Source organism: Xyrauchen texanus, chromosome 1 (genome assembly GCF_025860055.1).
Source record: "Xyrauchen texanus isolate HMW12.3.18 chromosome 1, RBS_HiC_50CHRs, whole genome shotgun sequence".
Classification (NCBI taxonomy): Eukaryota; Metazoa; Chordata; class Actinopteri; order Cypriniformes; family Catostomidae; genus Xyrauchen; species Xyrauchen texanus.
The window spans coordinates 19847623-19872877 of NC_068276.1; the positions used below are offsets into that span (position 1 = coordinate 19847623).

At 40.1% G+C, this 25255-nt stretch overlaps 1 protein-coding gene and 1 long non-coding RNA gene across 3 annotated transcripts in view; one reads left to right on the forward strand and one right to left on the reverse strand.

The window, feature by feature from the left end:
* The window catches only part of LOC127625779 (uncharacterized), an 89499-nt gene that overhangs the window by 15449 nt on the left and 48795 nt on the right, over positions 1-25255 (reverse strand). Inside the window, exons 1-2 of one of the 2 annotated variants that reach the window (XR_007968371.1) lie at positions 9731-9780; positions 3065-3135 (exon numbers count right to left, since the gene is read on the reverse strand). This is a non-coding gene — a long non-coding RNA (uncharacterized LOC127625779). Of the gene's footprint in view, positions 1-3064; positions 3136-9730; positions 9781-25255 lie in introns of those variants that run through there. The other variant, XR_007968364.1, reaches the window with a different exon arrangement.
* LOC127623959 (acetylcholine receptor subunit beta-like) overlaps positions 9026-25255 on the forward strand; it is a 33808-nt gene continuing 17578 nt past the window's right edge. The window contains exons 1-5 of the mRNA XM_052098556.1: positions 9026-9175; positions 13447-13580; positions 16947-16991; positions 17429-17538; positions 21082-21190. Coding sequence (XP_051954516.1) covers positions 9118-9175; positions 13447-13580; positions 16947-16991; positions 17429-17538; positions 21082-21190 — 456 coding nt within the window. The 5' untranslated portion in view covers positions 9026-9117. The remainder of the gene's footprint in view (positions 9176-13446; positions 13581-16946; positions 16992-17428; positions 17539-21081; positions 21191-25255) is intronic.

Sequence of the window (25255 nt, forward strand, 5' to 3'; positions counted from 1 at the left end):
ATGATCCACAGGACAGAGTTAAACTGACATTTTGGGGAATCATATTTCTGGGATTTGGGTAATTTTTTGTTCACTGAAAGTCCTTGTTGTGTCATGTGTTGGTGTTTTGCATATATCAGGGCCAGATGTTTGTCGATTACAGTTTGTGTATGTAAACTGCAGAATTTTTGTAAGGGTTAGGTTTAGGGTTAGGGTTACGGGATAGAATCTATAGTTCATACATTTATTATGCTTATTATGTGTCATTTGTTTTGTTGACAGAACCTTTAAAACATTAAAGTTTTTTTCCAGTTAGTAGTATGCTTTAAAATTCATATTTTCTTTAGATTAGTTTTACAGCAACTACATTTAGAAAATACTTAGATAAATACTAAGTATTATAATACTTATAAATAGAAAATATAAAGGGATAGTTCACCCAAAAATGTATGATTTTTCTTATCATTTCCTTACCCTCATGGCATCCCAGATGTGGATGACTTTCTTTCTTCTGCTGAACAAAAACAAAGATTTTTAGAAGAATATCTCAGCTCTGTTGGTCCTCACAATGCAAGTGAATGGTGACCAGAACACTGATGGTCCAAAAAGGACATTAAGGGAGCATAACGTAATCCATAAGACTCCAGTGGTTAAACCAATGTCTTCTGAAGTGAAATGACAAGTGTGGATGAGAGATAGATCTACAGTATATTTAAGTCCTTTTTATCATATTTTATGCTGCCTTTATGTTCTTTTTTAACCTTCTGAGTTACCGGTCATCATTCACTTGCATTGTGAGGACCAGCAGAGTTGAGATATTCTTCTAAATCTCATAATTTGTGTTTTGCAGAAAAAAGAAAGTCATACACATCTGGGATGGCATGAGGGTGAGTAAATGATGAGAGAATTTTCATTTTTGAGAGAAACAATCCCTATAAGTGATCACCTGGTCTCGCAAGCATTAGGTTTTGTTCAGATTACAGATATTTCCAGATATTTTAATGTTCAATTTCATTTTAAAGCAACACATTTAAAGATTTGTAAAATTCTGTTTTATGGTTGAGAGTGATGTGGTTTGCTGTGATCTATGTTATACATTTTTATGTTATGGTCTATTTTATTATCTGGGCTCCTAGAAGACAATCAGACATTTGTTTAAGAGCATTCACTGAAAAATATTTTTTTTCTTAAATAGTATTTTCGTCTTGTTTTCCAGTAAAAATATCTTAACATTCTTAAAACAAGACACATTCAATTGACAAGCAAAGAGGCATGATATGTTTTTTCTTGTTTTCAGAAAAAATCTGCCTAAATTTTGTTAGGATTATACTTAAAACAAGACTAACTATTTTTAAATGGGTTAAGAAAAATAAACTTGTTTTAAACATAAAAAACAAATGTCCTGCCCCATTGGCAGATTACACTTTTCTTGTATATAAATAAATGTTAGTAAATTCTGTCAGTTTTTTTGAAAAGCAGATATACCATGTAAATATATAAGTAGATATTTTTAATTGAAAACAAGACAAAAATACTAATTAAGAAATGTGTTGGTGTTGCTGTTGCTGCTGCAATGAGCAGCTTATCTAATAGAACACAAAATATTTTATTGCAAAAATAAAACATTTTTGTGTGTGTGTGTGTGTGATTTCATGCAGCATTAGAGGGATTTAGCAGGGTCAATTCATGTATATTGAGAGCAGGCATATTTTCAAAATTGGTGGGAGTGGCAAATTATATCAAGAAGAGAATTGTTAGAGACCTTGTATTTACTGATATTCAGTGCCTGTTATTGCGTTCTGTGTGTGTTCATGTGTGCTTGACTTTGAGGTGTAACCCCAATGCGGTATCTGCAATGCAGCAGAAAAGACAAAAACTCAACCCTCCACCCATGTTTCGACCAAAGTCTTGTCCCCCAGGATAGTCCATCTCTTAGCCCTCACAAAAAGCACTGTGCAAATGTGTCACACTTCCTCTCAGCTGAATGTCATTGCCTCTGTATGTGTGTGTGACCGAGAGAGAACCCTGATGCATTTTAAAAGCATGAACTTGCACCACATCTGCATTGCATCGGTTGGGTATTCATCAGCTCAACCCCAGCTTTAGGGCAATCAAAATATTCTCCTAACGTCCCTCTGAGGTTACCTTTAGTGTAGTGTTGAGTAAAACGACCTTTATGTGTCTGGAGAGATGTGTTACACAGATGTTTGGTTGTTTGTGTGAAAGTTTGTCCCTTGGGTGCAATTTGAATGAGCTGATATGAATTCAGTTTCGATACAGACAGTTTAGTGGATTTATTCTGAAGTCAAGTGAACTAATTTTAAATAATAATAATAATAAAAGGTGTTGGTGTGAAATAAACGCATTCTTTTAAATTGACGGTTTTTGAGTTTAAATTACTCAAGCAGCTCCCAAATGAGATGTTTGTGATCTTTAACATGTGACATGTGTTTATTGTCAGTTCTGTCTGTTTGTGGATTCAGTTTTTGTGTCCTTGAAAACAAATGTCAATTGTTAATTTTTTCTTGTTTAGATGATATGGTTCAGTGTGGATAAGGGTTTCCAGCTCTGCACTTACCCTGTGATGCAACTGTCACAATTTAGCTCACTTCTGGGAGATCAAAAAGACAATTTGTGACCAAGGGCGAATAGGCCAAAACTAAGTCATGGATAATGATCTCTGCTGTACAAGAAGACAGAGGTCTTGATTTTATACCACATGGACACTAGTTGGGATCTACTACAGCAAAATTGACTGCTGGTTGTCGCTGTTTCCCAGAAACTGCACACATAATAGTGCGCACATACTACAATACCCAATTCTTATATAAATCCCGATAGGCTATATGCTAATAGACATTGAGAGTCTGCTTTATATCAAATGAATCCAATCATTTTTGTATGTTCTGCATGGATGATCCAAATAATTGAAATTAAGTCTTCCAAAAAAAATAAAACAAAGGAAAAATAAACCATATTACTTTTTTCTTATCTTCCAAAATGAGACAAAGCAAAGGTCTTCCTGTCAAAGCCATGATGATACAATTTTATTTTTTTATAGCTACAAAAAACAATAACCACTTACCGGGACAGACTTGATGGAATCACTCGGACTCTGGCTTTCCCATCTCTCAAACAGGATGGACAGACATAAACCTGGCAGCCAAAGCCAAACATTTGTCAGACACATTTTGGATGGAACAATGCAACAATACAGTCATGCATGAACCAATATTTACAGGATACATTAAAAATGTAAAAACAAATGAGGGGAGGATGATTCCTGTTTAGTATTTATTTACTCACTGTTACTCTTAATACTCTGCATACATGTCTCAGCCCTGCATTTGCAATAGAATCTATACCTATTTCTATAAGTCTATGGGAGACATATTATTTAACATTATTGAATAAAACTAATATATTTATATGATTGTAAAAACCAAAGAGTCATTTGTTTTATTTGTGTTTGTGAGTCAAGTGAATGTTAATGCAAATACAAATGTATTGTTCAATTTCCTTAATTAAGTTAAAGCATTTTTTATGCAGTGCTTAAGTGCCAACGTTTGCCATCATGCCATATTAGTTAATAGTTGTTAAGTTGATTTCAATGCTAATTAAATTGGCAGAGAACCAGATAGTAAATATGGTGCACCATAAATTATGTACAGGACAGTTCGACAGGAGTGCTTAAGTGAGGATGAATAGAAGACAGGTGGCAGGGAACTGCCTTTTGCTTTGTTTCGACAGAAAGCAAGTGTCACTTAATGAGCAGTTGTCATATTTTATCCCCCTATCTCAACATAAATGTGGAGAAAAAACTTGTTGCTGTCTATCAGCAATGCCCTGACCTCTAATTTCAAAAGCCCTATCAAAGTGTCAACATTACTTAGCAGAAAAATAAATCTCATCCTTTAAACTAATTGGTGGGATAAAGGTGCATTATTATTTTTAACAGCTCAGATGAATTACACAAAAGTACAGCAGATTAATGCAATACTCTTCTTGGGCCAAAAGCATCCCAGAACTGTATAAATATGCTGGCGTGGATTCAAACACATTGAAACACTTTGCCTCGTTTAACACACATTTGGGGGAACACTCTCAGCGAAATAGTTTGTAATATTCACGTTAATTTTAAAGTGTCATTGTGCACATTCTAAAGGCCAAGGTCATGTGGTGTCAAAGTTACATTTGAATATGCCACAGTACATGTGCTCTCTTTTTTTATAGTTTTAAACAGGCGATAGATAGATAGACAGACAGACAGGAAGACAGATAGATAGATAGATAGATAGACAGACAGACAGACAGACAGACAGACAGGAAGACATATAGATAGATAGACAGACAGACAGACAGACAGACAGCTAGATAGACAGACAGACAGGAAGACATAGATAGATAGACAGACAGAGAGACAGACAGACAGATAGATAGATAGATAGATAGATAGACAGACAGACAGACAGACAGACAGACAGACAGGAAGACATATAGATAGATAGACAGACAGACAGACAGACAGACAGCTAGATAGACAGACAGACAGGAAGACATAGATAGATAGACAGACAGAGAGACAGACAGACAGATAGATAGATAGATAGATAGACAGACAGACAGACAGACAGACAGCTAGATAGATAGATAGACAGACAGGAAGACAGATAGATAGATAGACAGACAGACAGACAGACAGATAGATAGATAGATAGACAGACAGGAAGACAGATAGATAGATAGACAGACAGACAGACAGCTATATAGATAGACAGACAGACAGGAAGACATAGATAGATAGATAGATAGATAGATAGATAGATAGATAGATAGATAGATAGATAGATAGATAGATAGATAGATAGATAGATAGATAGATAGATAGATAGATAGATAGATAGACAGACAGACAGACAGGAAGACAGATAGATAGATAGACAGACAGATAGATAGACAGACAGACAGGAAGACATATAGATAGATAGATAGATAGATAGATAGACAGACAGACAGACAGACAGACAGACAGACAGACAGACAGCTAGATAGATAGATAGATAGATAGACAGACAGACAGACAGGAAGACAGATAGACAGACAGACAGACAGACAGACAGGAAGACAGATAGGTAGATAGATAGACAGACAGATAGACAGACAGGAAGACATATAGATAGATAGATAGATAGATAGATAGATAGATAGATAGATAGATAGATAGATGACAGACAGACAGACAGACAGACAGACAGACAGACAGACAGACAGACAGGAAGACAGATAGATAGATAGATAGATAGATAGATAGACAGACAGACAGACAGATAGACAGACAGGAAGACATATAGATAGATAGATAGATAGATAGATAGATAGATAGATAGATAGATAGATAGATAGATAGATAGACAGACAGACAGACAGACAGCTAGATAGATAGACAGACAGACAGGAAGATAGATAGATAGACAGACAGACAGACAGACAGCTAGATAGATAGACAGACAGACAGACAGACAGATAAATAGCTAGATAGATAGACAGACAGACAGACAGACAGGAAGACAGACAGATAGACAGACAGACAGACAGACAGACAGACAGACAGAGAGGAAGATAGATAGACAGATAGACAGATAGATAGATAGATAGATAGATAGATAGATAGATAGATAGATAGATAGATAGATAGATAGATAGATAGATAGATAGATAGATAGATAGATAGATATTATTATACTACTCATATTTCTTCTCAATGCAGTGTGATTTTTTTTACTTCAGTGAAATGTGTTTTGTTTCCTTGTGTTTGTTGTGGGGCGCGTGAACTCTTTAAGTGCACGAGCGCCTGTAACACAAGCGCAGAATTATGGAACGCCAGGCAGTTCAAATATACGTGACTTTTAACACGTAGACAACGCGTAGACAACACGTCAACAACACGTTGTATGCACGTTGTTAACGTGTTGTCTACGTGTTGTCTACATGTTAACTTTTCACGCGTTGTTTACGCGTTGTTTACGTGTTGTTTACGTGTTATCAACGTGTTAACAACACGTAAACAACGTGTTGATTTCATGTGATTCTGAGCCATTTGGCCACTTGTCCAGTTTGAAGGGGTGAGTGTTGCACTTTTCCATTGGCTGCTGAGTTGTAGGGTTAAACCATTTCTGTAAGTCTGGGGGGTTTGCCTGCCACTATTTAACATACTAAGATCCTCTAATTTCTTGGTCCTTTTCTTCCTTTTGTGTGTAGCCTATACAAATGTAATATTAGGATTGCAGTTTTAAGATTTTACAATTTATTTTAAGTTATAAATTATTTTCATAAAGACAAATTGCCTCCTTTTGCTTCACTACTGATATTCTTGCTTTACACCATTCAACAATTGTGTTGCTGCAAAGTTACAGTGGTACTCACTAAATGATGGTTTAGGATACAAACCATTGTAATAAATGTATTTGGAAAACATAAAATTTTACTCTTTGAACATTTTTATTGAATGTAGGTTATGACCAGCAGGGGGGCATACCAGACTAGCCTATACCCTTAAGATATAGTGAGAGTGAGTGAGTGACTGAAAGATATAGTGAATGAGTGAGTGAGTGAGTGACTGAAAGATATAGTGAGTGAGTGAGTGAGTCAGACTGTCTGTCTGTCTGTCTGTCTGTCTGTCTGTCTGTCTGTCTATCTATCTATCTATCTATCTATCTATCTATCTATCTATCTATATGTCTTCCTGTCTGTCTATCTGTCTGTCTGTCTGTCTGTCTGTCTGTCTATCTATCTATCTATCTATCTATCTATCTATCTGTCTTCCTGTCTGTCTGTCTGTCTGTCTGTCTATCTATCTATCGCCTGTTTAAAACAATAAAAAAAGAGAGCACATGTACTGTGGCATATTCAAATGTAACTTTGACACCACATGACCTTGGCCTTTAGAATGTGCGCAATGACACTTTAAAATTAACAAAACCTCAATTCCCAGGAAGTGGAGCGTCTGTCATCGGGGTTTGCACATAGACTTACAGTCTATTGGCATGCACAGATGTGTTGGTACTGCCAGTGACTGGAATGTGCTTGGTTATTTCTGCCTGTCTATCCAGTGTTGAGTTATGTATGCTCTGATGAAGGTCTGTTAGACCGAAAGCTTAACAAACTGATACACTGCATAGATTTATGTTTGCTGATATCTCTTTTATCAGTTTGGACTCATTGATGCTTCCAGCACCTTAGCAAAAATTAAGCCGGGTGGAGGAGTGGTCATCCTGTTTTATTTCTGTCTCTGATAATAAAACAGTGAAAAGACATGGATTGATTTATTAAAGTGCAATTTAAACTTTTATTTTGTATTTATATAGTTATTTATGACTGATATAGTGTATGGATTTGATGGCTGTTTTCAAGGATTTCAGGCTTGGAGACGCTTCAAGATGGATTTACTTTCAACATGCTTAATACACGGCATAGTTTCTGTATTACAGGTTCTCACTAATATAAGCTTCAAAATACATAAGACTTGATGCACTGGATTTTTCATTCCCCCAGTATCTCCAATATGCCGCATGCACTCATTCATACTAAACAAAAACTTGCAGCATAATCCCACAACCATGCTTTCACATAGTGATGCGATTTTCCGGAACCAGCTGTGTGACAGAAAAAGACCCAACAGACACAACACCAGCATGCCGGCTGTGGCTTTTCACACAGACATTGTTCCATCTCTGTTACTACTCATGTTCCTTGGCGCAAAGGTGGATCAAATCAGACCCCCCTTTCACGCTCCGTACCTTTCATATAGCGAGACAATTCTCCCAGAAAATAATGCAGTGTGAAAACAGCTATGGATAGCCAGACTCATGATTTAATTGCCAAAAAATGAGATGAGAAGTCTGCTGATATTTAACAAGGGCCATCAGACCATTTGCACAATATTGGGCACAATTAAAACTCTTGAACCACATTAATATATATAATGTATTATGTATAAATAGGCTGTAACTGGCTAAACACTTCTCAGGTTTTAGGCTTTAATAATAATTTTAAGCATGACCTAGGAGTTTGGCACAGTAGTGTACATCTGCTGTCAGGAAAGTCAAATCAGTTACTATCTGACCTAATTACAAACTTTCATTCTAATCCCGACAGTCTTTGGAAGGCTGTACATTTCATCAAAATGGGTAATATCACCTGTGTGCATATGTCTGAGTGCTTAATATCTAAACAAAAAGAGGTCCGTTTAGGTTTTAACAAGCCCCATAATTAGTCACAACGTGCCCTCTGCTGGTCAAAGCCCTACATTAAATTAAAATGCTGAAAAAGGTTCATGTTGTTTTCCAAAGACAGTATTTATTACAATGGTCTGTATCTTACACCAACATTAAATGAGTACCACTGCTGTTAGTTTTTCCCCGCACAACTGTTAATGTTTTTTAAGATATAAAACTAATGCTGATGAATGGTGTAAAAAGCATGAATTCCCTCTAATGTGTTTGTTTACCAAAATAGGCAGTAAAGGAGCAAAAGGGGGCAATTTATCTTGATGAAAATAATAATAATAATTTATTTTAAGTCCTAAAACTGCAATCCAAATATTACATTTGTATAGGCTACACACAAAAGGAAGAAAAGGACCAAGAAATTAGAGGATCTTAGTATGTTAAATAGTGGCAGGCAAACCCCCCCAGGCTTACAGAAATGGTTTAACCCTACAACTCAGCAGCCAATGGAAAAGTGCAACACTCACCCCTTCAAACTGGACAAGTGGCCAAATGGCTCAGAATCACATGAAATCAACACGTTGTTTACGTGTTGTTAACACGTTGTCAACGCGTTAACAACATGTTGTTAACACGTTGATAATACGTAAACAACACGTAAACAACGCGTGAAAAGTTATCACGTAGACAACACGTAGACAACACGTTAACAACGTGCATACAACGTGTTGTTGACGCGTTGTCTACGCGTTGTCTACGTGTTAAAATTCGCGTATATTTGAACTGCCTGGCGTTCCATAGTGTCAGCTGTCTGACAACACGCAAACTGTTAGTGGTGAAAAAAAGAACACGCATGGACTCACATGTTAACTTTCTAAGAAGATATCGACGTAGTTTCATTTTGTAAATCGCCATGAAGGCCCATGCATGGTTTATTATCTGTTGCCTCTATGGCCTGTGCGCAATGGGAGGTAAGTTGAAGTTTCTAAACTCACTTTCGACATTGTGAGTACTTACAAGCGCGCGACTCACCAGCACCCAATAGACTTTGTCTAACGCATGTTGTTATAACGCATGACATTATGCGCGTGAGAATGCATTTCAAAACACTGTCGCTAATAGCTAAACACAGTTCTGCCGTCCATACATTGACTGAAAACACCAGGGTGTTTTTTAAATGATCACATTTCTAACATTACTCGTGCTTTTTTGTAGTCATCATTTATTTTAAATGGACATACCTGGTACAACCAAAAATGAACATCGAACCAGACTATTATCATCAATTATTTAAACTAGAAGCTGAATTAAAGGTGGTTCAGATAGGTTAATCATGGTTATTTTTTGAGGGAAGCTTTCAAATTGCACAGAAGCAGATCCGTAAGACCACATTTATTTCACAATGCAAACATGAAAAAATAAAGATTTCTTATTTCCGTGGTTTTAAGCATTATACATTCTCATAATTTGAATACAGGGCGGAGGGTTCTGTTTGTCAAGAAAAGCCACTTGAAGTTATCACTCACCAGAAAACTCGGTCAAAGACACTGTAAACTGTTGTAAATGTGCTCTAAGCCAGCGGCACTTGATAGTGTAGCGCGGTTGGTAATGAAAGGTGCGAGTGGTGACTATGTCATTTGTAACTGTCAACTCACTTTCTGTAGGGCTCGAGCTGTGCCAAACTTGATGAATGTGGCGCCGCTTATAAATGCGCCTAACCTTCGAACGCCGAGGAAAATAACAGTACACGCATATAATGCATAAAAACATCAGCTGTAGCAGGGGCGGGTGGGAGAAAACTGTCAGCTTTTAAAACCATGCATGATGCGGGTCTGAACACCCAATTTGTGCTTGAGTTTATTTGCTCGTCTGTTCAGAGTGTTTAGGAGATAATAAAGTTTATCCATCTATCATCATTAGACTCTTCAAGTCGCAATGAAGTTTCACAAAACCTGTTAAATTGCAATAAAATTGCTGTTTTGCTATTTCTGTGAATGTACACTGCAACCTAGTCTCATAGAGTGAAAACTACTATAACTCAGTGGTGTTTGACATATAAAGGCAGTTTCTGAGCATATATGGGCCCTAAGTGAAATTCTACAGGGAGGCCACAAGGGGGCCCTATACATGTCTAATTTAGCTATAAAGGATGGCCGAGTCTGACTCATAGCTTTTAGTATATTAAAAAAACACCTTGCTTTATGGGGCCCCCTGGTGGCTTGCCAGCCCTAAGCGGCCACTTGCACTGCATATAGCTAGAAATGCCCCCCCCCAAAAACTGTTCTAAACTGTTTGTGTAACCCTGCACACAACTGCTATAATTACATTTTTGCAAACTGAGTTTTAAGTACCGCGTTCTACGTTTCGCTGCAGATTTCTGGTGAAAAATAACACGAGGCACAACAATTGTGTGTTTTATTCACTTTCACCCAAATCAACAGTACATCAGCTGATTATAACTTTATAAACACTTATTTTTCACCCTATTACTCACACACTGCTATGTAGAGATGGGCGATACCACTTTATATTATTTTCGATTTGATACCAGGTACCTTTAGGCCAATATCGCCGATATCGTATCAATACTGATACTTCTATTAAATTTAATTCTTTATGAATTCTTTGGATAAAATAAAAAAAATATATTATTCCTTAATTATTTGATATATTTATGGGCCTAAACAGAAAATTATTAGGCTGATTTGTTTATCCTTTAATAACTAGTTAGTATAAGCCACATATAAAACCTCAAAATAAACCATAGATAGTATTATATGGTTACTAGTACTAAAACATTTACATTTATGCATTTGGCAGATGCTTTTATCCAAAGTGACTTACAGTGCACTTGTCACAGGGACAATCCCCCTGCAGCAACCTGGAGTTAAGTGCCTTGCTCAAGGACACAATGGTGGTGACTGTGGGGATCGAACCAGCGACTGATTAACAGTTATGTGCTTCAGCCCACTACGCCACCACCACTCTACCCTTTAATAACTAATTAGTATAAAACCTCAAAATAAACCATAGATAGTATTATATGGTTACTATTACTAAAATAAGCCATATACTGTCAAAAATAAACATGGTTTCTACAGTCGTGGTTACTAATGCAATATTACTACAGTAAAGCCATTGTAAGTTTTCATAAAGGTATTATATATTAACGAGGATTACAGATCATTATCAATGTTTTAACAACTCTGAATTTAAATAAACCTGTAAAAATGGTCACACAAGCCCATTATAATACAAGTCACGTCTAGGTTTGTCATTACTCAGTGAGAATAAATCCAGATGCTGTATTTCTGTCATTACCTCAGGAAAGCAGTGCTCCCTCTTTGAATGAGCATTATGACTGAAAGGGTGAGCGCTGTCTGTCTGCTGGTGTATTTCTGCACATCAAGATGAGCGGAAGAAAAAATAGTTCCGGTGCCATGCAACTATTCACTAATATAATAGTTTTTTTCCACTTCAAATTTTATGAGGTGCATTAATATTCATGTAATCTAAATAATAAGATAACTTATTAAAAAAAAAACTCAGAATCTATATTTTTATGTGAGGATCGATATTCTTTATACCGTATCAGAAGTATCACTACATTAGTATTATTGACCCACCCATCCCTACATTTACACACTTATTACAATGTGATTAGCTTGTGCAATAGCTCACCTCATAGAGTGTGAGAACTTGAGACAATGATAGAGAATTTGAACTTGGAAGACTTGGAAGCCCAGCCAAGCACACAAGCTGACACATGAGACAAGAGTGTCATAGAAGCAACACAAAATTATGTGGTTGCTTCAGGAAATGTGATTTTCATATCGCATTTTCATTAAGGACACTATTGGTTAGATTTAGGTTTAGGGTAAGGATTTTATGGAGGTATTTTTTACTTATTAAAACCTCTATCTAACAGTCACCTTTAAAACCTCATTACAACACCATTTCACTCGCTTTTGTTGCCCCCCACTGGATATTTCACTGGGAAACTGCAGCAAAATTTGTAATGAAGCACATAATTTTGTTTCGCAAATATTTTGCCATGGTAACCTAATTTTTTGGAGATCAGGCTGAATGTACCACATCTGCTGTTCACACATGCAATAGCATTCAGTCTTTTATTCGTTTTGCTTCCATTCAAACCAGAGGCATAGCCAGAAACGAGGCTCTGGGTGTGCCAAGCAAAAAGAGGGTGGAGAAAAACCAAAGCATAATAAAGTGACATGTACAGTACCTGTACCATTGACTACCATTGCATTCATTTCTTTTTTAGCTAAATTCTAATTTAGTCACGTGTTTTGTTATAATGACTTAACAAATTTATGCCATTTTATACATTTATTAAATAGGCCTGTTAATGTATTCAAATATTAGGCTTAAAATATAGTCTTAAATCTGAAATTCCATTATGATTCAATTTGATTATTTCAGAACAATTCATATTTATAAAAAAATGTAAAAAAAAAAAATACAGTATGCTTAAGACACAAATATAAATGAAGGGACAATGTGCACTATTCAGGAACATTCGATAGGCCTCTATAATACAAAATACATCATGGTTGTACATTCAGTGGCTTTGGATATGCAAGAAAAGTGTTATACAAGAACACATGAACACACAGAAGTAAGAAGATTCAAAATCTATACTGAACATTCTTTGCATTTAGGGTGTAAAGGGAGCTTTCATTTTTATGTGACTGAAAATATAAACAGAAAAATAATACTGATGTTACATACATTTTTTGCCAACAAGGACAACATCGTGTCTGATTCTTTTTCCGGGAAATTGCCAGAGCTGATTTACTAGTATTTTAAACTGGTTCCTGTTCACACATGACCTCTAATCAGAAAATTATTGTTAATTTTCCAGAAAAGGTTATATAAGTGAAAGCAAGTGTATATATTCATAGATTGGTCAATACATTACTCTATGTACAGGTAATATTAGGTTTTAACCTGCATGCCTTCAGTCCTCTGAAACAAAAAGGCTCATATGGAATCTGCACCTGCAGAACTCTGCGTATTTCAACAGGTACTCTCAGCTACATTTGCCAAAATTTGCCAAATTCAGCAGATTTCCTCTCCAAATCAACATACATGCACACACACAAAACTACTATACTGTATATTCCATCTGGGCCTGGAAATAACTTAAGTTTAAAGACTCAGAATAGAGAAGAGTTATGTCTTCTTTTACTGAGAAAAAAAAATAACATCCTTTCTACAGGTGCATCAGAAGAGGAAGATCAGCTGATGAAAAAACTCTTCTCTTCGTATAACCTCAAAGTGCGGCCTGCAAAGATACCAGAGGAAAGGGTCATCGTTAGGATTGGCATGACCCTTTCATCATTTGTCAGCTTGGTATGAAGATTAGCACACACAAACACACACACATGTGGTCATTATGTCAAACTCCGGGATTCTCCCAATGAATGAGCGCATGCAAACATGAGTTACAGTCATGATTTTACATTGGTGTATAAATGGATATAGTTAGTATATGTGATTTTCCTACTGTACTACTGATTTCTGTACCAGAAATGTTTAATTCTATCCACTGTGTTGACATGTTGGTGGGCTCCACCCTATAATGTTTGTTATCCGGTCTGTTCACTCACATGCACACTCCTAAAAAAACCTGTAAGAATGCTGCTTATGCGTTTACATGGCCACATTAAAGCAGGAGAGACGGCTTGCAGAACCCGGATGAGAGGTCTAATCAATGTGTCCTTTACTTATCCTTACATATCCCAACCTTCACTACAGGCTTTATAAACTGTGATTTCACATGATTTTTGTCCTCCTAATACAAATAAAAATAATACTTATTGTAACAACATTAATGCCACCTACCACTCTTAATAAATGTTTTCTGTCTGGACATGTCCACAGATTCAAATAATTTAATTCATTACCCATATAATATGAAGTGTGTATGCAGAGTCTATTCAAGTGTTTTGGTGTGTGTTGACCCATCCCCCCTCTGTCTCTGTACTATACTGGGACTAGGACAGCTGTCTCTCTGACATTCCTACACTAGTTTTAAATAGCAGAACTGTGTGCTGATCTGGCTATTGAGCTTTAGGTCTTTCCCTTGTCTACCAATAATATCCCATCTCCCCCTTCCCTACATCACTACAGTGTTCCCATTGCTTGACTGGCCCTGGTTCCAAACACACTTCAGTACTTGTTTTTACAAATGCCCCCTCCCCACACATGCTCACATATTAAATTATGCTTTTATTCTGACTAGCTAGTTTTAGAAATAATTAGATTTTATACTGGTTTAATATCAGATATTATCAAATGTAAATAAACGTTGTACTTATTGCATTCATATCCTTTCTATTGGTCAGGGTATAGAAATTTCATTTTCAAGAAAAAGGTCTACTTTTCAGAGAAATATAAACAAATAAAAAAAAAACTCAAATTATTCATAAATAATGTTGTATATGTATACAATCTATGAGGAACAGAAAGTTTTTAAAAAATATAAAAAAATTTGCATCCTAAATTTGTAAACATGTTATTCTGCTTCTTTTTAATATATCAAATTACAAAAAAGTCTTATTTCTTTCTACTAGATGGTAGCAAGTACTAGGATTTTTTTTAGCGGAACTGTGTTACGTGGATTGTCGGTGCAAGACGGGATAACCATTGCGTGCCTCGTAGCCAGCACAACTGGCCTTCACGTAACCTCCCCCAATGCTCCTATGAGCGTCGTACGGTCCCCTAGGGGGATGTCCTTTCCCAAGGGGAAGACACCGCCGAAATCACACCCTGCCCAAAGGGGAGGCATTTGTATGGAAATACATCACATTGTCTTACCAAATCGTATAGTTGTGTTGCATGTGGATAAGTCCCCATGGTAGGTCCTACCCAGAGGAGATGGAGCTCTACAAATACGTTGACCAGTGGCAGAGGGACTTTACCTAAGGAAAATGCAGGTTTACCAATGGGGAAACCGTCTCATGGAAGATACACCACAAGGGGTTACAAACAGGCAACCTGCGCATGTGGAGAATCTACCCCAGTACAGGGCCTAACAGCACATGTACTGTGCCGGCATCGAGTTTCCCCACAAACTCGCCTGCCACAGGGCTAAAGAGGAAGGACATCCAGGATCCACCACCTTGTGAACATGGCTGGGGGGGGGGTAAAAAGCACACGTCTCCCCCTCCAGGAGGGGAAAGGCACTATACGCAAGTGGTACACCCGGCCAGTTGTCCCAAAAATGTACCTGTTCATACCTGACAACACACAGGACGAAACTGGCTCAACCTGGAGATTGTAGAGCCTTGCAAAGGTATTGTGTGTTGCCCAGTACGCTGCTCTGCAGATGTCTGCTAAAGAGGCGCCATTGGTCAGGGCCCAGGAGGCCACCACACACCTGGTAGTGTGCTCATAGCCCCATGGGGGGTGGCAAACCCTGGCCGTGATATGCCAAAGCGATAGCGTCAATGACCCAGTGGGCGATCCTCTGTTGAAGAGAGCGCTCCCTTTCTGCTGTCATCTGAAGCAGATGAAGAGCTGCTCAGAGCATCTAAAACTCTGTGTGTGATCCAAATTGATAAGTAAAGCACATACCGGACACAGCAATGCCAAGGCTAGGTCTGCCTCTTCCTGTGGCAGCACTTGCAGGTTAACCACATAAAACTGAAACAAGGTTGTGGGAACCTTTGGCACATAGCCCGGTCGGGGGGTCTCAGGACCACATGAGAATATTCCAGACTGAACTCCAGGCAGGTGTTGCTGACAGAGAAAGCCTGCAGGTCCCCTACCCTCTCGATGGACGTGATTGCAGTCAGGAGGACAGTCTTCAAAGAGACTGCCTTTAGCTAAATTGACTCCAGGGGCTCAAAAGGGGCTCCCCGCTGGCCCCGCAGGACCATGGAGAGATCCCATGAGGGAATGAGGCGCGGTCTGGGAGGATCCAACCTCCTTGTGCCTCTAAGGAACCTGATAATAAGGTAGTGCTTCCCGAGAGACTTACCGTCAACTGCATCGTGGTGCGATGCTATAGCGGCCACTTACACCTTCAAGGTGGAGGGGGACAGCTGCCCCTCCAGCCTCTCCTGCAGGAAGGAAAGCACAGACCTGACTGCACATCTCTGGGGGTCTTCGCCTCGGGAAGAACACCACTTAGTGAACAGACGCCACTTCAAGAGCGCACCCTAGCCTGAGTGATAGTGTCTACCACTGTGGTAGTCCACTTAGGTCTTCCGCCTTCTGTCCAAGGGCCAGACATAGAGATTCCAGAGGTCTTGTCATAGGTGCCAGATGGTGCCCTGTCCCTGATATTAATATTTCTAACACATTACCTCTAGGTGGTGCTTATTTGTGGCACATATGTTTTTAGGCTTTACTTTGTTATTTTATGAAAAATAAATGCAAAAGTGATGGTGTTCCATGAAAAGTTAAGATCCTACACTTTCAAGTGATACCACATTGCTTGACTTATGTATCCGGGGACATTTTAAGTGTAAATTTATTTTGCGGAATAGCTCCCCCACCCCCCATTCAGTTTAAGGGGTAAAAAAGTTTAATATACCGGTAGATATAACTGTCCTCATACAATATAGTGCTGGTTTAAAGCAGTGCAAACTTATAATTGTCAGTTAGAGAAAAAAATTATGCCAAAACACACACCATTTCTGAACATGCATTCAGTGTCTGAGTTTATGGATTTAATTTTATTTGTTCTGTTTTTGTGTTTCTGTGATTTAGAACATGAAAGATGAGGAGATGAACACTATTGTTATCATGAACTTGGTAAGTCAACAAGATTTCTTTCAGCTCCTCTGCATCTGTATGGCATTTCGAGAAATACCATCTTGAGTGCAACTTAAATTCATGAAGCTATTTGCACTGAAGTAATGCAAACTCATCTATCATGATAATTTACTGGACTGAAATGTCAACAAATTTCCACACATGACAAACACTGACAATAAGGACTAGGATCTATATACAGTACCACAATTCTGAATACAAAATGAACAACAATTATGCAAATGTGACTGATAATATTCATGAACAAATGTACCGAGATACTGAATTTGGTATAACTGATGACAGGTGGAAGACCATTTGAAATAATTTTATTAAATGATGAACTGGTTGTATTATAATTATGAAGATTAACTTCTTTTGTCTGCACACATACACACAGACTAAAAAAACCCTAACCCCTTCTTTTGTTGTTGCAGGAGTGGAATGATTATCGTCTTTCTTGGAACCCAAAAGATTATGGAGGAATCGATGTGTTGCGTATCTCATCCGGAAAAATGTGGCTCCCTGACATTGTTCTCATCAACAAGTGAGTTGTATGTGTTTTGCTTTGTGTGTAATCTCAGAGGACATATGAGAATCTGACACAATATCTCAGAAAGCCTTTGCTGGGTTTCTGCAAGAGCTGCAGAAAATAATACTTGTTTGGGAAATTATCAGAGCTTTTGTGAACAGCTTGTCAAGAGACATGGACACACACGCATGCACACATTCACACAATGTCCCTGGCAAGCAGTTTCTGCTGGTAGACACCATCAGTGCTCTTCAATATATCCTTGTCTTACTATTGTTTAAGTTGTGAAACAACAGAAATGCATCTATTTGAAATTTTTGGAGCTTAGAATATTTTTAGAATGGTCTGACTATAGTGTCTGCCCTCAGAGACGTCTCAAATGCATATGTCACTGTACAGATTTACTAAGAAGCATTTTTTTGCTCTCTGAGACATACTATAATGCAGAGAGCCAGATAACCAGTGGCATGGTGTATCAGTTCAGTAACTCTTTAGGATCTTTTATAATGTATAATTTCTCAGCATGTTCCAAAGTGATGATATGGCTCAAATTCACAATTGTGATCACAAAGTGTTTTTGAAATTTGTACATTGTCCAATCACTTTGGCCAGTATGTCCAGGTGTTTGTCTTTCAAAGTGAAAATAAGGTGGAAATACTGACAAATATGGAAGTTGACCCCGATCCCTTCCTAGAGCTGCCTCCCAAACCTCCTGAGCCTGTTCCTGCTTTGTGGCCGCCTCCCAGGCCTCCCGACCTGGTCCCTGCTCTGTGGCCAGCTCCCAGGCCTCCCGAACCTGTCCCTGTTCTGTGGTCACCTCCCTAGCCTCCTGATCATCCCCAGACTCCTCCATGGTAGTTGTAGTTGGCAGACACCGGTGGCCAGGGAGGAGTCTGGAGATGATCAGGAGGCTAGGGAGGGAATTGTCTGCCAATTCCAACCCCTGGATCTTTCCTCATCTGCATCTTCCTGCGCTCTTCTTCCCTCTTTGGAGCCAGGAGTCACTCTTGGGGAGGGGGGTTTGTCTTATGTCATCATTTTGCCATACACTACATTTCCCATGTTGCACTGCCCTCATCACTGCCATCTGTTCCCCATCTTCCTCACCTGTTCTCCATTCCCTCACTCAACACCTGTTTGTATATTTACCCTTATGTTTTGTTAACTATTTTTCAGTTCTAGTCCATGTAACCCATGTGTTAGATTGTAGTTATTGGTTTGTTGTTCATTGTTACTTGTGTTCATGTTGGTTTGTATCTCCATCTTCATATTCATTAAAAGCCTGCGAATAGATCCATCGCCTCCTATCTCATCTCAGCAACTATAAGTGACAATGACTTTACTTGGTGGGGCACATCATTATTAACTCATTGTTAACTACTCATGAACTATCATCAACTGATGGCTTGTTAATGAATCATCATGCCATGATTTTTCTTGGTGGGGCACATCATTGTAAACTGACATCAACTACACATGTTCTACACTTATTCCTCCCAGTTAAATCACACATTGTTTAGCATCATTTGGTTTTTCATGAGGTTAAAGCTGAGATGTGGGCATGGTCTGCATATGGTTGACGAGTGAACTGAGTGGTAGGACCCAAAGGTGAGAATGAAGAGAAAGTAATGGAGAATCACCCTAACCCTCATACCATTCCAGATTTGTATGATTTTATTTCTTCTGCAGAAATCAAAGATTTTTAGAATAAAATCTATATCTGCTCTGTAGATCCATAAATCAGTGAATGGTGACCAAAACTTTGAATATACAAAAAGCATATAAATAAAAGTAATCAATATGTGTAAAGTCAAGAGAGCTGGATCTAGGTGCGGCTATGGATTTTAATGGAAAGATAAACAAAATAAAAATAACGTGCAAACGCAGGAACAAAGAAAACATCCATGGTGGGAAAAATACAGGAAACACACGAGAGGTGTTTTAAGGGTGTCATCGTACCACAATTTCTAGAATTCTGGTAGGTCAACTACTTCAAATATTTTAACATATTCCAAATATGGATTGCTTCCGTCTTCATGCAAATATGAATTGTTAGCCAAAACATGAATCGAGGTCCCATACTTGGTTGAGACAAACCTATGATTTGATATAAGAGGTTAGCTATAAGTTATAGCTACTACTTATTTTTTTATTTCAAAGGGGTACCAAGGAGAGCAATCCTTTTAAGTTATTTTCGACTATGGCAAAGTCGTGTTTGAGAGGGCACAATTACCATAAATAATTAAGAGACAAAAGTTCAAGTCAAGTCAAGTGGTTTTTATTGTCGTTCAACCATATACAGTTAATAAAGTACACAGCGAAACAAGACATCGTTCCTTCAGGACCATGGTGCTACATAAAACAACATAGGATAAACACAGAACCACATGAGACTACACAGACTAAATAACATACCTATATAAAGTGCACGTGCAAACGTGTGCAAAAAGTATGGGACAGTACAATAAATTACTAAAAGGAACAGTACAATAGACACAGGAAGAGACAGTGAGAGACAGTGCAGTGCCAACCAGTACACATTTGTAATGAATAGTGCAAAAAGTTGACACTTTCTAAAAATGCCAAATGTAAATATAACATACCATGAAATAGTGATCTATGGACATAGCAGTTATTGAGGTAGCAGCCAGAGTGACAATGAATTAAAGTGCAGGAGAGAGCAGGAGAAAACACAGAAAGCATACAAAAGGCCAAACAATACATAGTATAAAATCACATTAGAGAAAATAAAATCTCTCTCTCTCTCTCTCTCTCTCTCTCTAAAAAAATGCAACCAGATGTTATAGAATATTTGATTAATTATATGATAATTATAACAGGAGTAAATACAGTAAATACATATGCAGGTACAGTAAATGCATATTCCCCAGAAGCCGGCTAAATTAGTAATCACTGTACTATGTAAATGCACTCCTGGCATCGGCCAGACCCTCAGTCACCTCAAAAATCACATACATACAACTTGTACCTTTTAGGAAAAGAGAACAGAACATTGATTAATGTAATAAGAATAAGTGAGAACGATAAAAGATAAGGTATAACTTTTAATAATAAAAGGATTTCAAAAATCCACCCCTTCAGCCATTTCACTCGCTTTTGGCACACACAACTGCAAATTTCACTAGGAAACTGCAGCAAAACATGCAATGAAGGATATGATTTCAGTTTGCAAAAATGTTGCCATGGTCACGTAATTTTCATGAGATCAGGCTGAAAGTGTCCAAGTATTTCTTGTCTTTTATATATATATATATATATATATATATATATATATATATATATATATATATATTGTTTTATCATTTAAAACCTTACAAGCTTCTTTTGTGAAAAGTTTTGCTTGAAAAGTGTGGATTGTTTTCTTAAAACATTTTTGTCACTAGGTTTAATGTTTATTTATCTAACTTATTTACATGCATTAATTTTAAAGAGTGGCTTAGGTGACCAAATACATTTGGGGGCCACTGTCTGTGGTGACAGAACACAAACAGATTGTCTCCCATTAAATTCATGTGTGTTTTTTGTGTGTTTGCACAGTAATGACGGCAAGTTTGGTGTAGCTCTACAGGTGCATGTGCAGGTCTACAGTAATGGCCGTGTGACGTGGACTCCACCAGCACTATACAAGAGTTCATGTGGGGTGAAGGTAAACTTACCGCAACACAAAAGGCAGTTAATGCTCATGATAAAATAACACAGAACAAGTGTTCTATAATGTAAAAAATATTTAAATTAGTGCTGTCAGACATTAATTTAAACCATGTTACTGACAAATTAAGTAATTTTGTACACTTTTGGAAAATACCAATAATTAACATAGCAACCTGATTTGATAGATTGTTTGACCACTCACCAAAGCAACAACTGTGATCTTTAACACTTTATTGAAAAAATATGAGTGAAAATACCTCTCTAGTTTTTAAATAGAACTCAATTGTCATTGTATTTTCTCAAGCAAATTTGTATGCACTTGTGGCAGGGCGAGGGCGGGTCGTGATCCTACACACCCGGTCCCGTATCAGGCTAATTATGCCTCTGTGAGGGTTAAAGGTCGACTGCAGAGGATCGTGCGGGAGAGAGATATCGTTTACAGACATGTCCGTCATGTGAAAAGGTATTCAATGGAAAGGAGGAGGCGAGCACCAGCTTGACGATGTAAATAATAGATGTAAAAATTTTAAGTAAACTTAAAAGAGAACATAAACACACATGACGGACATGTCCGTAGGCAACTCCTGCGCCCCTGGCAGCAGCCCTGACCACTCCTGGCGGTCGGTTAGGAGCCCCTTCTCCCCTCGCGGTCAGCAACACTGTTGACATTTTTATCATTTTGGGCCTTTATTCAATATAGGGGGCCTAGAACTAATAAGCATATGGCATTTTTAGAAATACATTAAAAAAAAATTGAATCCTTTTTTTAGTCATTTTTTATTGTAAAAGTAATAGTTCATATGCTGTGTGAGACATTCTAGGACACCTTGACTAGAGGTCTCCTGTACCGACCTTGCGCACCCAGAGAGGCATTTGGTGTGTGTTGGGGGAGCGGTAGTGAAGATTGAGCACCATGACACTGAGAATGACGGAGCAGGTGACAGTATTACTCAATAATACTTGAGTAATACTGTTCACAGTCAATTAATCCACTCTTCAACCAGGGTTGGTTTTTTTAACAAATATTTGAGAAAAAGCCAAAGAACATAACTTTAAGTCCTTTATTCTTGTGTTTCCTGAGGACATTTCACCATGTTGTGCAAGCGATGTTTGTGGTGATGTGGGCGTGGCCAAGCGACGTCTGTGGAGAGCGAGGCCGTGAGAGGAAGAATAGTAAGGATTTACACCTGTGGGGAAATCACCTCTTAACAGCTGTGTTATGTTGCAGTGAGCACTGGACAGGGATAAAAGGGCAGTCCAAACTGCTGGAGGAGAGAGAGAAATACACGCAGCAGTTTTGATGTGTGCATTCAGTTGCATTATACTGAAAAGAAAACATTGTATGAGGATACTGAAAAGTATTCAAATAGATTTACTTTGGATTGTGTGCCCAGCTCCCACTTCCTCCTTCACAACAGAGCAAGAGACTTGTCACAGTGGTGCAGAAACGTTTGGTTACGTATGTAACCTCCGTTCCCCGAGGGAGGGAACGACACGTTGTGTCGGAGAAGCGACACTAGGGGTCTCTCTTGAGCGCCGATATTCACCTCTGACCTATTGAAAAGGGCCAATGAGAGTTGGCAGTCAGTATTTGCATACCCGCCCCGCGATCACGGGTATTTAAGCGGGGCAAATCACGGAAGTTTAGTCAGGATTTTTCTGAGGAGCTGGAAATGGTCCGGCCACAACAGTGGCTCGGTTCAGCGACATGGCGGAGGAAAGACTCAATGTGTCGTTCCCTCCCTCGGGAAGGGAGGTTATATACGTAACCAAACGTTCCCTTCTGTCGCTCTCTCCATGTTGTGTCGGAGAAGCGACACTAGGGGACCCATTCCAATCTTGTCATGTGCTGAACCGTATGCGTGATCTGCCGATACAGAGGCGGGCAGGGATTCATCCAGTGCCGCGCATCGCCTGTACCTGGCTGCACGCACTCTTCCCCAATGCCCCATACGTAACATCGGGATCCTTCTAGTTACCCTGAGAGGGGAACAAGGCGATGTTTGCCAACATGGGAACGGGCCAGCCTGGCTGGGCCTCTTTTCTCTCTATGTTTCTTGCATAGAGCAATCACAGCCGGGGCCCTTACACGCATATAGGGAAGGGGGTCTTACCTAGACCCTGCGGAGACCACACCTGCCCTTTTTCTTGGGGAGGAAAAGTGGTAGACACATCACACGGCCGTCTTAGGTCTCGTGTGGAAAGTATGGTGCGGTGGTAGATCCAGCCTCGCAAGGGGGGAGTTGCTACAGCATGGCGACCGGGGCAGCTGTAACTGCCTAAGGGAGACACGGGGGTCCGCTCGTAAGGGGACAGAACCGTGGAATTACACACAGGGGGAGTCCGAGCAGGAGGCCTTACCTGTGGAGCACCTATACCAGTACAGGGTAGCCATCAGGGTACCTGCAGTGGCTTGGGTCAGCGAGTTCCTCCGCTGAACCGCGGACCCGGAGGGCTGGGGAGGAATCGACCAGGGTCCCAACTCGGAGTGGGGCGCCCTGGGAAGAAGGCGCACTACTTTACCTTGACGTCAGGAAAAGGGCACTGGGCGCAAGCGATCCACCCGGCCGGTCGGTCTCACGTGTTACCGAAGTTCTACGGGCTCGGACCTGACAAAACACGAGACGCAACCGACTCAACGCGGAGGTTGTAAAACCTCGCGAAGGTGTTGGGTGTTGCCCAACCCACGGCTCTACAGATGTCTGCTAGGGAGGTGCCCTTGGCCAGTGCCCATGAGGACGCAACACCCCTTGTTGAGTGAGCTCGGACCCGCAAGGGTAGGGGCACGGTCTGGGTGTGATAAGCCAGTGTGATGGCGTCAACAACCCAGTGGGCAAGCCTCTGTTTGGAGACGGCATTCCCTTTCTGCCGTCCCCCAAAGCAGACAAAGAGCTGCTCAGGGCGTCTGGTGCTCTGGGTGCGGTCCAGGTAAATGCGCAGGGCGCGCACTGGACATAGCAACGAAAGGGCTGGGTCTGCCTCCTCCCGGGGCAGCACTTGCAGGTTCACTACCTGATCTCGGAATGGTGTGGTAGGAACCTTGGGTACATAGCCCGGTCGCGGTCTTAGGATCACAGACGTATCCCCCGGACCGAACTCTAGGCAAGTGTCGCTGACAGAGAACGCTTGCAGGTCCCTGACCCTCTTGATAGAGGCGAGCGTGATCAGCAGGGCCGTCTTAAGAGAGAGGGCCCTGAGTCCAATTGATTCAAGCGGCTCGAAGGGAGGTCTCTGGAGTCCTGCCAAGACTACCGAGAGATCCCAGGAGGGAACTAGGCCTGGCCGGGAGGGATTCAACCTCCGGGCACCTCTCAGGAACCTGAGGATCAGGTCGTGCTTACCCAAAGACTTGCCGTCTACAGGGTCGAGGTGGGCGGCAATGGCGGCAACATACACCTTGAGGGTGGACGGGGACAGCCTCCTGTCCAGCCTCTCCTGTAGGAACAGGAGCACTGACTTGATCGCGCATCTCTGCTGGTCTTCAGTTCGGGAAGAACACCAATCTGCGAACAAGCGCCACTTTAGGGCGTAAAGGTGCCTGGTAGAGGGGGCTCTGGCTTGGTTGATTGTATTCACAACGGTCGCCGGTAAGCCGGCTAGCTCTTCCGCATCCCGTCCAGGGACCAGACGTGGAGGTTCCAGAGGTCTGGGCGCGGGTGCCAGAGTGTGCCCCGTCCCTGAGAGAGGAGGTCCTTTCTCAGGGGAATTCGCCAGGGAGGAGCTGTCGCGAGAAGCCTGAGTTCCGAGAACCAAGTCCGAGTGGGCCAGTAGGGGGCCACTAGCGTGACTTGCTCCTCATCCTCCCTGACCTTGCACAGCACCGGTGCAAGAAGGCTCACTGGGGGAAATGAGTACTTGCGCAGCCCCGAGGGCCAGCTGTGTGCCAGCGCATCTGTCCCGAGGGAGCCTCTGTTAGGGCGTACCAGAGCGGGCAGTGGGAGGTTTCCTGGGAGGCGAACAGGTCTACCTGGGCCTTGCCAAACCGTTCCCAAATCAGCTGGACCGACTGGGGGTGAAGCCTCCACTCCCCGCCGGGCAGGCGTTGTCGTGATAGGGCGAC